The sequence below is a fragment of the Austrofundulus limnaeus genome, unplaced genomic scaffold, assembly GCF_001266775.1.
Source record: "Austrofundulus limnaeus strain Quisiro unplaced genomic scaffold, Austrofundulus_limnaeus-1.0 Scaffold150, whole genome shotgun sequence".
NCBI lineage: Eukaryota > Metazoa > Chordata > Actinopteri > Cyprinodontiformes > Rivulidae > Austrofundulus > Austrofundulus limnaeus.
This window is the reverse complement of record NW_013952552.1, coordinates 216,054-228,636: the sequence shown is the minus strand read 5'-3', so window position 1 is coordinate 228,636 and position 12,583 is coordinate 216,054. Positions and strand designations below refer to the sequence as shown.

The 12,583-nt window shown below is 40.4% G+C and overlaps 1 protein-coding gene across 1 annotated transcript in view; it reads left to right on the top strand.

Annotated features, from left to right (window-relative positions):
* LOC106523266 (SPRY domain-containing SOCS box protein 4) overlaps window positions 1–5,761 on the top strand; it is a 34,922-nt gene extending 29,161 nt beyond the window's left edge. The window contains exon 3 of the mRNA XM_014016650.1: window positions 4,550–5,761. Within this exon, the coding sequence (XP_013872104.1) occupies window positions 4,550–4,677 (128 nt within the window). The 3' untranslated portion in view covers window positions 4,678–5,761. The remainder of the gene's footprint in view (window positions 1–4,549) is intronic.
* The last annotated feature ends 6,822 nt before the right edge of the window (window positions 5,762–12,583 follow it).

Sequence of the window (12,583 nt, the reverse complement as noted above, 5' to 3'; positions counted from 1 at the left end):
CTGTTTGATCTGATCAAGATTTTTCTAAGATTTTACATTACAAAATAGGTAAAAGTGTGTGACTTGCACTGTTACAGTAACGGGTCAATATCGGTATCGGTCAATATCGGTATCGGACATTTCTCAAAGTTGTAATATCGGTATCGTATCGGAAGTGAAAAAGTGGTATCGGGACATCCCTAGCTGATTGTCATGACACACTACATTATCAATAACTAAATGTCGTGAAAATCTTTATTTAAATCTTTAATTTTTTTTTCAATTCAGTGAGTAGCAATAAAAACAAATGCAAAAAAATGTTTTTCCTTTGTAACCCTGTGTGTGGAAATAAACAGCTACAGATGTTAATTGTTTGGTCTGCATGATGTGCAGCAGAAGAGAGAAATAATCCCTGCCACACAATATTTTTCTGTTATGCATGATGTTACAGAAGGGATAAATTAAGGATTTATCCTCTGTCTTTTGTGCTCTAAAATGCTATATTTCATAAATTTTACAGAATTTTTGGGATTAAATGGCCAAAACAAAAGAAATAGTTTACATGCCTAGTCAGGCAGGCAACGGGACACATCCACCTGTCCGAGTATATGTTTTACCTGCCTCGGGCTGTCCTATTTGTCAAACCATGACATTCAAATGCAACATGTGTTAACATCAGGGTCATTTTCACAGACTTGAACTAAAAATGCATTCAACTTAACCTTTCTTAGGTACCATTCTTTCACCTTTTCTCTCCCTCTTCTTCAGACTGTCGCCTCTAGTTTTCTTTCACAAGCAGCGCACCGCACAGCAGCCAGCCAGCCAAGAACCGGTGTTGTTGTTGTTTTTTTTTTTTTAAAGTAAATTTTAAAATTTCATGATATTTAAATACATTTCAAACAATGATTATGGTTAGCATAGGTGTGCAAATATAGTCTATAAATATATATGATATGCTTTACATTATTTTAATATATTATAATAAAAAACTTTATTTTGAAGGTGTGGCGGCTTTTATTTTGCCGTGGCGATGCGCCATGATCTATTACATTTTGAGTAAACCCTGGTTTGAATCGTTAAAGAAAAGCTATTTTTAACACCTATGTTTTTGCTATGCAGTTATTTACATGGAATTGACTATCTGCAAGCACAATTGGTGAGCTGTAACACTTTTGGTGTAGCCTGGGGTAAATTCTGACATGAATTGAATTATTATTCTACATGGATAACCATATAATTCAAACTCGATGACGATGTAAAGGTTTAATTAAAGGAATTATCATGATTCACTATGAAATGTTAAAGACCAGAATTCCTTCATCTTCAAAAGTGAATTTGTCAGATAATTTATTAATAGCTTGAAAATGTTCCAAGTGGACACACTTCTAAATCAAATGGCTGCTGTTTTTTTTTTTTTTTTTAAGTTTCCATCTTCAGAATTTTGTAGCAGTTCATGCAAAGGTTAATATTTAAACCTTTATGCTTATGCAAGTCTTGTTTTGCTTTATTTTTTGCTGCAATAATATAGTTTTCCTGCCAGAATTGACCCCTGGCAGAACTGGAACCTCACTGCTCCTATTCGCTTTTTTGAATAACCTCAGAATTTAATGAAAAATAAATAGTATTGTGGACATAACTGTGGTGTAAAAGTTTAGGAAAAACGTGTTTGCATAAATCACTATGAAACATTAATGATTGGAGCAGTTTTAAGATGGCAGAAATCTGCTTTAGTCTTGAATAGCTTCAGACTGCTCAGCTTTTTAGTCCTGTCAGACGAAACCAGTTTCTTCAAAATGACGCTGTTCAAAGATTTACCTGCAGCTGGTAAAATATTTTTTGCAGGGTTTAGGAATTTAAGATAAAAAAACAACACTTCAGTTTGGTTGATATTTATGTTTGATTGTTTAAAAATATTCACCAGTCCACTGGATCAGCATGGACATGGATGCACGTTCTGGCAGTAAGACTGATCTCTGAAGTCAATCATTGTTTCCACTTTCAAATCAGTGAAACTGATGCTGGGGTCGCTCCACATTGTTGTTGTTGTTGTTGTGTGACAACTTGGCATGTCACTATCAGGTGGATGTCTACTTGTATCTGCTACAGAGTGAGGACCATCATATGCTTTTAATAAAAGTGTGGACACTTTGGGGGTATGAGGGCGTCTTTCCTGTTAATTATTATTATTATTTATTTATTTATTTTTATTTTTTATTTTTTGCAGTTCTCCTGCACTCTACTAGTTGGGTTTAGAAGTATGGTATTGTTATGGAAATACTTATTTAACAAAGACAGAAATATGTGGTCCAAGAATGAAGGAATGATCAGTTGAGTTTTATTGCAACAACAGGAACACAGAGAACAATATCAGACTGTCCCTCCCCCGCTCTCTGCTCCTGTTTCTGTGCTTCTGCTTCCACTGAGACAGTTGAGAGGTCTCATATATACGGTTTAACAAACATTATTATGTCATCTTAGCAAGATTTGATCCGAAGGAAATACTGGGTCAAGGGAAAACACAAAGATAAACACAAGTGATACTGTATCTGAGAATGGCTGTTATTAGTAAATCTTGTTCTGACTAATCATTCTATCTGCTGATAAACAGCATGTCATGAAAACTTACGGTAGGTCATTAAAGAGAAACTTACCCCAAAATTAACTTTTATTTTAGCTGATAAACTGCCAAGAATGTGTCTAAAATGTTATATAGTACTGTTTCTGTGCTAATTTTGATATTTTTGTGCATATTTTTTCAAATCTGTAATAGTTTGTCTAAAAACATGTTTTTGCTGCTCATATGGGTAGAGCAGTGGTACTGCAGGCTAATTTGCATATTGGTTAACGGCTCTCCACGGTGACGTGTCTTCTYCACRGTTTCGTCACAGCRGCTGTGTTCTGGTATAAAAGCCTCTCTCTAAGACACGCCCCTGCAGCAGTCAGAGGGTGGAACAGTTAGCAAGCTTAGCATGATCGTCTGTTGACCTTCAGCCTCGGGTGGGGAGAGCTGAATGCTGCGCTGCTCTTTCTCTCCCTCTCTCTCCACACACACGCACACACCAGCCCGCTGTACATCCTAAACAGCGGGAGGGGAGGAGGGGGGAAAAGGCAGCAAGAGCGAGGCACAGCGGGGCAGCTGCAGCCCGAACCGGACCGAACTTCAGTCAAACAAGACCCAACACTTTTATTCCTGATTTAAACTAGTGATCTTGTGAGCAGCTGCAGCTGTATGCTTTTTATTTTTTCTGTCAGGCTGTCGGAGCGCTCCACCTCCTCTGTCCGGGGCTGGTGTGGCATGAGGCGGACAGCTCAGCCGAGGCTGCGGTAAAGAGCTCCATGTCCTGATCCAGGGAGAAAACATGAGTCATTCCCAGACTGAACTGACTTGATCAAGTCTTTCTCTGCCTCTGGTGAGGAGGGGGGTGAAAAATCCTCCACCTCAGACCGTTCAGAGATGTAACTATGTTTCTGCGTCGCTGTGGTCACTCTCCATGTAGCATCAATTATGCTAATGCTAGCTGTCGCGTTCTCTCGTCCTGGCCACACCTCCACTCTCTTACCCACCCACACCCCCTCCCCTACCCACTTTAATGCATTTTTCAGATTTCGCCTTGGGGTGGAGTTATCTTTTCACAGGGGGGTAAGATATACTTTAAAGTATGTCACAAAGTACAGGCTTTAACCTAAAAGTATTGTTTCCATTACATTAGGAATTGGCTAGTAATGGTTAAGAGTTACAAAACATGTCTGGGTTAGGCATAAGTGCTGTTACAAAAAGGAATGGAAGTCAATACAAAATACTTAATGCAAGTACGCGGATGTGTGTTTGTGTGTGTACTTGTTTCTTTTTTTGGACCATTTCTGGTAAACACACATACCTTGTCAAGACCAGTAGTCCTTATGGGGACCAAAGACTGGTTCTAATATGGTGGAACTCCATTTTTGGGTTGGAGGATGGATTTAGGACTAAGATGTGAATTGAGTTTAGGGTAGGTTTATGGTTTTGGATGTACCATCGGGGTTAGGTTTAGAGTTGGGGGATAGGGCTAGGCTATTGAGAGGACTGCAATGAATGGAGCTCAATTAACAGTCATAATGAAACGTGTGTGTGTGTGTGTGTGTGTGTGTGTGTGTGTGTGTGTGTGTGTGTGTCAACATCTACTATTGGAAAAAGGCAAAACCTTTCCACAGAATTCCACTCCAGAATTGCCAGGATATTCCATTTAAATTAATTAATTTAGTCATGATCAAATCATCCTGATGCGTTTCCTGTGTTTTAATAGATAGATACAAATGTACATCCTGTATTTACTGCTGGTCTCATCACTTATGACACTGATATAAAACCGTATCAGCAGATTTGCTCCCCGTGGCTCACTTGGAGCTTTAAAGCTTTGAGTTACGTTCTGAAATCTGAGCCATGAGGAGTTGTCATAACATTTTGAACTGCCTCACAGCAGGACCCTGGCACTGCTTGATTCCAGAGCTCTTTGTGTAAATGTGATGTCTTAATGAGGCTGAGCAACTGAGAGCCTTAACAAAATCATCTGTCCTGTTTTCTCTCGTGCAGCGGAGCCCCTCCCCCTCATGGATCTGTGCAGACGAGTCGCTCGACTCGCTCTGGGTCGGGAACGGATCCAGCATATCGAGACGCTTCCGCTGCCACAGACTCTGAAAAACTACCTCCAGTACCAGTGACTGCTCATACACGGACAAAGACAGGAAGAGACGGAGGCCCACCTGATGCCTCCCAGGCTGACCTTCAACATCGCCATCATGTGTCTGCTGATGTGGACAGATGTTGATAGAGCAGGTGGCTACATAGGCGCTGCAAAGTGGTTTGTTTACACCCTGAGCGGGTTCCCAGTTTGGATGGTTTTATCTCTTGCTTCTAAACTTTTTCACTTAGTTTCTCTTTTTGGACTTCTTTCTCCTGTTGATTTAAGGAGCTGATATGCAGGAAATCATGTTATTAGCAGGAAGCTGGTTTAATTTTAAAAATGTAATGTAACCACATTTTCACACTCAGAAAGGCCTTACACACTGTGGGTTTAGGGCGATGGTTTACACAGACGTCTGCTCTGCTCAGTCTCAGCAGAAGCCCCTGCAACATGTTGGTATTTATATTTATGTTCCCAACAACACAGCAGGCGCTGTGGGGACACAACAATCCCTGCAAGCCGCAGGAGAGAGGCAGTAAGTGAAGAGGAGGGAGTGTACACACAGAGTTCTATTTTTGTTAATGTGCACACTTTGCAGCACACATGAATCACATATATACAGTGTATGGAAACAAAGCCCACACTGTCTGTAGCAAGAACATGACAAGGGAGAAAACACCATCTCCAGACTGGTTTGAATGTTTGGATCTGTTCTCTTCTGCCTACTACACTCTCTCTCTTTTATCCACTTTATTTTCAGTCAGTTTTATTGAACTGGAAGGACTGAGTTTCTGCTCTCTACAGTAATTTTGGCATTACTGATGGTGAAGCTGTGTCTTTGACTGCAAAAATGTGCCTGCCCTGCTACATCAACTGTTCAGTCTAAACAGCACACCACAGTTCTGTTTCATTCGAGGACACTTCGGTCCTCACCCAAAGTCTGAAATGCTGCTTTTAGAAATCTACATTACATCTTCTTACTGTTAGTTTTTATCTTTTGATTTACCTTCTGAAATTTTTTTATTGAAATATGTTTGTGGGATACATCTCGCATGCATAGGTTGAAGAATGTGCTGCCATGAAAATGTTTTTAAATATGAATAAACTCAGCTAAACTGTCAGTGGCTCTGAGTGTTTTACTACCATGTCTAAAGTCTACATGGATCAGTTGGTACCTCTGTCCTTGAGCAGCAGTTCTCCATGGATTAAAGATGCAAAATGGATGAGATATGTTGGGGGATTCACAGGCTCTGTGTGTGTGTGTGTGGGTTAGTGCCGCTGCCTCTCAGCAGGAAGGTTCTGGGCTCCAACCTGTCGGTCTGCTGAGGAATCTCCCTGTGGAGTTAACATGCTCTCTCTCTCTCTCCGGCTGTTCAAAGATGTGCATATGCTGTAAATAATGAGCCAGTTTGGCTTTTTTTATTTATTTATTTATTTATTTTTGTAATTCATGGTAAAATGTGCAAGTGCTGTACTGGAATGGAAATTTTGACCTACAACACAAAGGTAGATTTGGCTCAGCCAAACCATTATTAATTTGGTTCTCAGCTTTTGAACCAATTAGTAAAAGTGGGTGGAAAAATGAGTTACTGTTGGATCCTTCAATGCTGGTCTTGCGTTAGAATTGATGAACTGGTTCCATGACAGGATGGTTGTTAAACTCCAGCTCAGAGATGGCCATATGATCAGTGCTTTGCTCAGTATTTTCCTGCTACCCTCAGCAGAAAACCCATTAATAATGGACAGAGGAAGGTCTGTGTTGATAACATCATAATTACTCTGAGGGCTATTCACTTTAGCTTTTAGCATTTGAGAAGAAGACGACCACTGCTAATGGAGTACGATTGATGGACTTGTTTTATTATTTAATGACAGTGACAAACATGTCAAGAAAGACATGATTACTGACTAGAGCCTGCGGGTTTTACCAAAGCACAAAAATGAAACAAGCTGCTGTAGAAATGAGATCAATTTTAAGGCCCAGCCTCTGATTGATTCTCATTTCCTCAGCATAGAGAATTGTTCAATAATGCAGGTACTGACCCTTTAAATTGAATTTATTTAGAAGTTTACATCCTTATTTACCTGCCTCCTGATGCTGGAGCTTTAATTTATTGTGTTTCTTTTTGTCTTTTCCACTACAATCCTCAAGGTATTTCAGTTATGTTTCAACACTTCCTTGTATAATTACCAACTCAACATTTGGCCCAATCCTCAGCCTCACATGTATGGTCTTAAAGGAATAGTTTGGAGTTTTCAGAAATGACGTTCTGTGCAAAGCTTTACAAAGGCTTTGTGAAAGTCTTCACATTCCTTAAAAGTTTTCCCCCATTCTGTCACACTACAACGATAAATGTATTTTACTGGAGTTTGTATGTGCCAGACCAACACAAAGTAGCAGATAAATGTGAAGTGGAAGGAAAATGATGCGTGGCATTCAACACTATACATAAAAGTTGAGAAAATGTGGCACCATGCATTTGTATTCACCTGTTATTTTCTCTTTTAACTTGTAGTCAAACCACATTTTCACACTTAAAGGCCTTACACACTTTGGATAAGACTTACCCCTCTTATCGTTATACACCAAACTAAAACCCAGTCCAACTCACTGCCTTCAGAAGTCACCTATTGATAAACAGAATTCATCTGTGTGTAATTTAATCTCCATATAAATCCAGCTGTTCTGTGAAGACCTCAGATGTTTGTTACACAATATTTGTGATCAAACAGTATCATGAAGACCTAGGAACACACAAAACAAGTCAAAGATAACACTGCTGTGAAGTTAAAAGTAGGATTTGGTAGTAAAAAAGCTTGAAGCTCTGTTCAATCAGTCATCTGAATGTAGAGTATAACCCAACTGCTGCTCTACCAAGACGATGCTGTCCAACTAAACTAAGGCCAGGAAAAAAAGCAATAATCTGAAAGGCAAATGGAAAATCCAATCAGCCCAGATGGTATTGGAGTTGGAGATGGAGAAGGTACCACAGCTATGGAAGACCTCCTGTGTGGTACCTGTGCCCAAGACCAAACACCCGAAAGACCTCAGCAGCTACAGACCGGTGGCTCTGACGTCGCATCTAATGAAGACCTTCGAGAAGCTGGTCATCAACTATCTACGACCATTAGTGAGGTCTTCACTGGATCCGCTGCAGTTTGGCTACGAGCCTGGCATCAGGGTGGATGATGCCATCATCTACCTCCTGCACCAAGCTCTGACTCACCTGGAGAAGCCAGGAAGCACTGTGAGGATCATGTTCTTTGATTTCTCCAGTGCTTTCAACACCATCCAGCCAGGACTACTGAGTGACAAGCTGGAGCTGTCTGGAGTGGACCACCGAATATCCCAGTGGATTCTGGACTACCTCACGGACCGCCCACATTATGTGAGGACACGGATGCATCTAGGACACGCTGGTCTGCAGTACGAGGGCTCCACAGGGAACAGTGCTGGCACCATTCCTCTTCACCCTCTACACTGCAGACATCTCCATCAACACCACACACTGCCACCTATAGAAGTTCTCTGATGACTCTGCCATAGTTGGCCTCATCACAGGTGGGGACGACTCCAAGTACAGACTGGACTCAGGACTTTGTGGACTGGTGCCAGCGGAACTACCTCCTGATCAACGCTGCCAAAACCAAGGAGCTGGTGGTGGATTTCCGCAGGCGCAGTCCCACAACACTGACACCGATGAACATCCAGGGAGTGGACATTGAGATAGTGGACTCTTATAAGTACCTGGATGTCCACCTGAACAATAAACTGGACTGGACTCACAACACGGACGCTCTTTACAGGAAGGGTCAGAGCAGACTACCTGCTGAGGACTTTTGGAGTGCAGGGGGCACTCCTGAAGACCTTTTTTGACTCTGTGGTGGCATCAGCCATCTTCTACGGGGTGGTTAGCTGGAGCGGCAGCTTAACTACAGATGAGAGGAAGAAATTAGATAAGCTCATCAGGAAGGCCAGCTCTGTGCTGGGATGCCCCCTCGACACAGTGCAGGTGGTGAGAGACAAAAGAACTCTGACTAAAATAACATCATTGWWGAAGAACAAAAAGAAAAAAATTGTATAGGTCTTCTGGACGGGTTCTTCTCTAATGAAACGTTTCGTCTCTCCTCCAAGAGACTTCTTCAGTCTGAGGGTTTCAGGCAAAATTCAGGCTTTTAAGCACTGCCTCCATGTGACCGATGCTCACATCACATTGCTATTGTTGACACCTAATTAATACCTATTGTTAACGGGGTGGAGTGATACTGGCAATAGCAGCACTGTAGGAGGGGGACAACTGAAAACGGAGGCCTCCACCTCTGTTTAATGATGGACGGTCTTTCTTCACAAAAATGGCTGCTTTTACTCCTCTCTCAAACCAGCGTTCCTCTCTATCAAGAATAAGAACATCCTCATCTCTGAAAGAGTGACCGCTGGCCTGTAAATGAGTGAAAACTGCAGAGTTCTGGCCATTAGATGTAGCTCATCTGTGTTGGGACATTCTTTTGAACAGTGGCTGCTTTGTTTCCTCAATGTATAACTGGTCGCTGTCCTCCTGGCACTTAACAGCATATACAACATTGCTCTGTTTGTGCCGGGGCACCRGATCTTTGGGGTGAACBAGCCTTTGCCGTAATGTGTWTTGGGGTTTGAAAGCYACTGGGACATCATGTTTAGAAAATAAACGTCTCAGTTTCTCCGAAACACCCGCAACATACGGAATAACCACTGGTTTGGATCTGGGTTTGGGGTCTTCATTTTCACCTGAAGGTTGCATGGACTGGGCTTTCCTGAAAGCAGACAGGAAACACAGAAAGGATTCCATGCAACCTCGGAGACCTGCAAAGTCGGAGAGTTTAGAATTCAAGATGGTTGCTTCTTACCACAACTCTTCAGTGAGTATTTTTTAATTTAATTTTTTAGTAATATCTCTAGTATTTATTTCACATTTAGTCAATTGAAGTTGGCTTTCCTTCAAGTAATGTTAAGCCCTTAATTTATTCATTGCTTGCTTGCAGTTTATTTTACCTTCATGTAAAATCAATTGAACAGTTTGAACTGGTTCACGCAAACATTATTTTTTCAGCCTATCAAGGTTCTTTAAATTGTACCGCTGATTTTGCTTGTTTGTGAAACCAGAGGATGTAAAAATGCCTTCCCCTGGTATCAAGATGAATTGCTTCTTAGTCTTTACACCCCCACAAATCTATCTTTAGGACACAGAGTTAATGAAGTGGAAGCAACATGCAGGATGTAGTTTCCACTGGTATTGCTTTAACAAGCAAGAAAAGGAGAAATTTCAATACATCAGTTAATTGTTTGTTTTTCAAGAAGAGAAGAATTCACTTCACCTTTCGTCAGAGAAGCCTTTGTTTTTCCTTCAGCTGCTTGGTTCTGCACATTTCTAACTTTCAAAAACAATACATTAAACTTTTTATGTAAAAAAAGGACACTTGGGGATTTTTAATTGTTTATTACATTTGAAAGGAAAAATAAAATTATGTGGTTCTCTATTGATGTAAAAGAGAGTTAACTAAAATGTCAATAAATAAACCATGCACAATTACATGGCAGAAAAATGAGAAGCAAACAGAAGACACTTTGAACTAGTTGTCAACTTTGTGCCATGCCACATCAGTTTTTACCTCCGCCAAGGGCGAGGTAATGTTTTCAGTCACATGTCTGTCTGTCTGTCTGTCTGTCTGTCTGTCTGTCTGTCTGTCTGTCTGTCTGTCGTTCTGTCGTTCTGTCTGTGGACAACATTACTCAAAAACTTGAGGATGGATTGTCATGACATTTTTACCACATGTGGGTACAGGGCCAAGGAACACACACCTTTAAATTTTGATGTTCCGGATCACGAAGCGGATACAGAAATTTTTTTTTCTTTTAACATTCTGAGATGGCAAAGCTGTGATGCTTTTACAGGGCTTCTGTAAAAAAACAGTGAGCTGGATTGGACAGCACAGACTTCAAACTTTATAAAAGCAATGTTAAAACCAGGTTTAATGATGAATAATTTTTGCCATAATATGCGCATTTACAGAACGTTTTGTGACCAGGAAGTGCGTGACTGCACCATGAAATCTATGTTTCCCATTTCCTCAAACACACCACATTTCCCAAACAACCAACCAAAACAGTTTCTCGCTACTAGGCTCGTAAACAGAGAGCTGCCGGGCCTCAAAGTTTGGAGGGGGGGTGCAGGAAACACTTTATGAAGAGAGTCAAACCATTACAAACTCATACAAGGGGATAAAACAGACGTTTTACATGGTGAAAAGTGACTGATGAAAACTTAGGAGCTTAATCAGACACCAGATTGACAATGAAAAACGTCGTGTGACGAGTCTGGCTTTTTTTTTCCACATTGGACTCCACCGAGAAGAAATCCCGTGCATACTGCTGCTTAAATGTTCGATACGTCAGAACTTATTTGGAAAATGTGTTTCCATCTCTGCTTTTGTGCATTAACTCTTACAGGGTGGGGGAAATTGGTCTTGGCGGAGATTTGCGCTCTCCGAGTGCTTCTAGTTCTAAATATTAACACAGATTTTTGGAAATGATGTCATAGCTCCATCTCTAACCTAACCTGAGTCCTGTGACAGATAACACGCTTCTGCTGCAGACGATCAACTGCAGCCAAAGCTTTGTGTACCGTATCACTTCAATGAGTGGATGAGATCATACAAAATGCATATTTGATGTACAATCTAAAAAAAAAATAGTGCAAGATTCAACTGGAAGGATTAACTGTGCAGCCTTAGTGTTTGTGCTATCAGAGTAGTGCTCAGACAGCTCCAGCATCCCTCCACCCCACCCTTACATGCTTCCTGAACAGCTTGTTCCTCCAGTTGGAACCAGGACAATAAGAGGAGAATACAGGGAGGAGAGCAGGGACTGATGAAGAGCTGGAGAGCAAATTGAGCTGAAAGGAAGGAACATAACTGTGGGGTGAATAAAAGAACAAAAAAGTTCATTAATGGCACCAGCATTCCTTAGAGGAACGCATGTTGCCGGTCAGCTTTAATGCCAGAATTTCAAATTAAGATAATCTTGTGACAATAAATGATCACGTTGTAGCTTTTTGGTTCAAACCTTGAAAAAATCTCATCTTCTATTATGAGATGTTGTTCTCTGAGTGCTGTGAATGACTCTCATCAACAAACATAGAGTTTTAGCTCAAAATCAGGAAAACTCACTGAGTTAAAGCAATATGTTGTGGCCATTTTTTAATCATGTTGACTTCAAAAGTTAATCAAGTTTAGATACATTCATTCATTACTTTGGTTTGGTTATGAGATTACAATTAATACATTCAAATTATAATACAATATGGTCAAATACAGGAAAAAAATATGTAAAATGGAAACTAGTGAACTAGTTGTCAGTTTAAAGAAACCAGTAAATTGCATTTAATCATTTCAACACATTCCTCCCATACTTAGTAAGCACATGAATGTGTACAGAAACTAAAACAGAAAGTCTGAGCAAACAAAGAAACCTCACAACCCTGTTATAGTATTAGTTATCTTTTGTCAAGCCAGGTCAAAGAAAGTCCAACCATGTAGAACTCACTTTGTAGTACATTCTTCAGATTGCAACCATCATATAATGTTCTCAATATAGTGAAAACAGTTTGAACTGAATAGATTTTCTCTATTAGTGTTATGTTGACTGTGATCTACACCTCTGAATTAACACTGACAGACAAGAAGAAATGTTATGTTGGTATTTGGAGTCCTAAATTTGAAGTTTAGGAAATGTCCAAACAAACGGTTGATAGTTTCTCTCAAAATACAGGCAACAACAAACATTAAAAAAGACAGAAGAAAAACAAACAATAAATAAATAAATAAATAAAAACTAAATGGAACCCAGGCAGGTCAAACAGTTGAGAGGTTTTGATGTGTCATTATGTGAGTGAGGCCCAGAAGGAAAT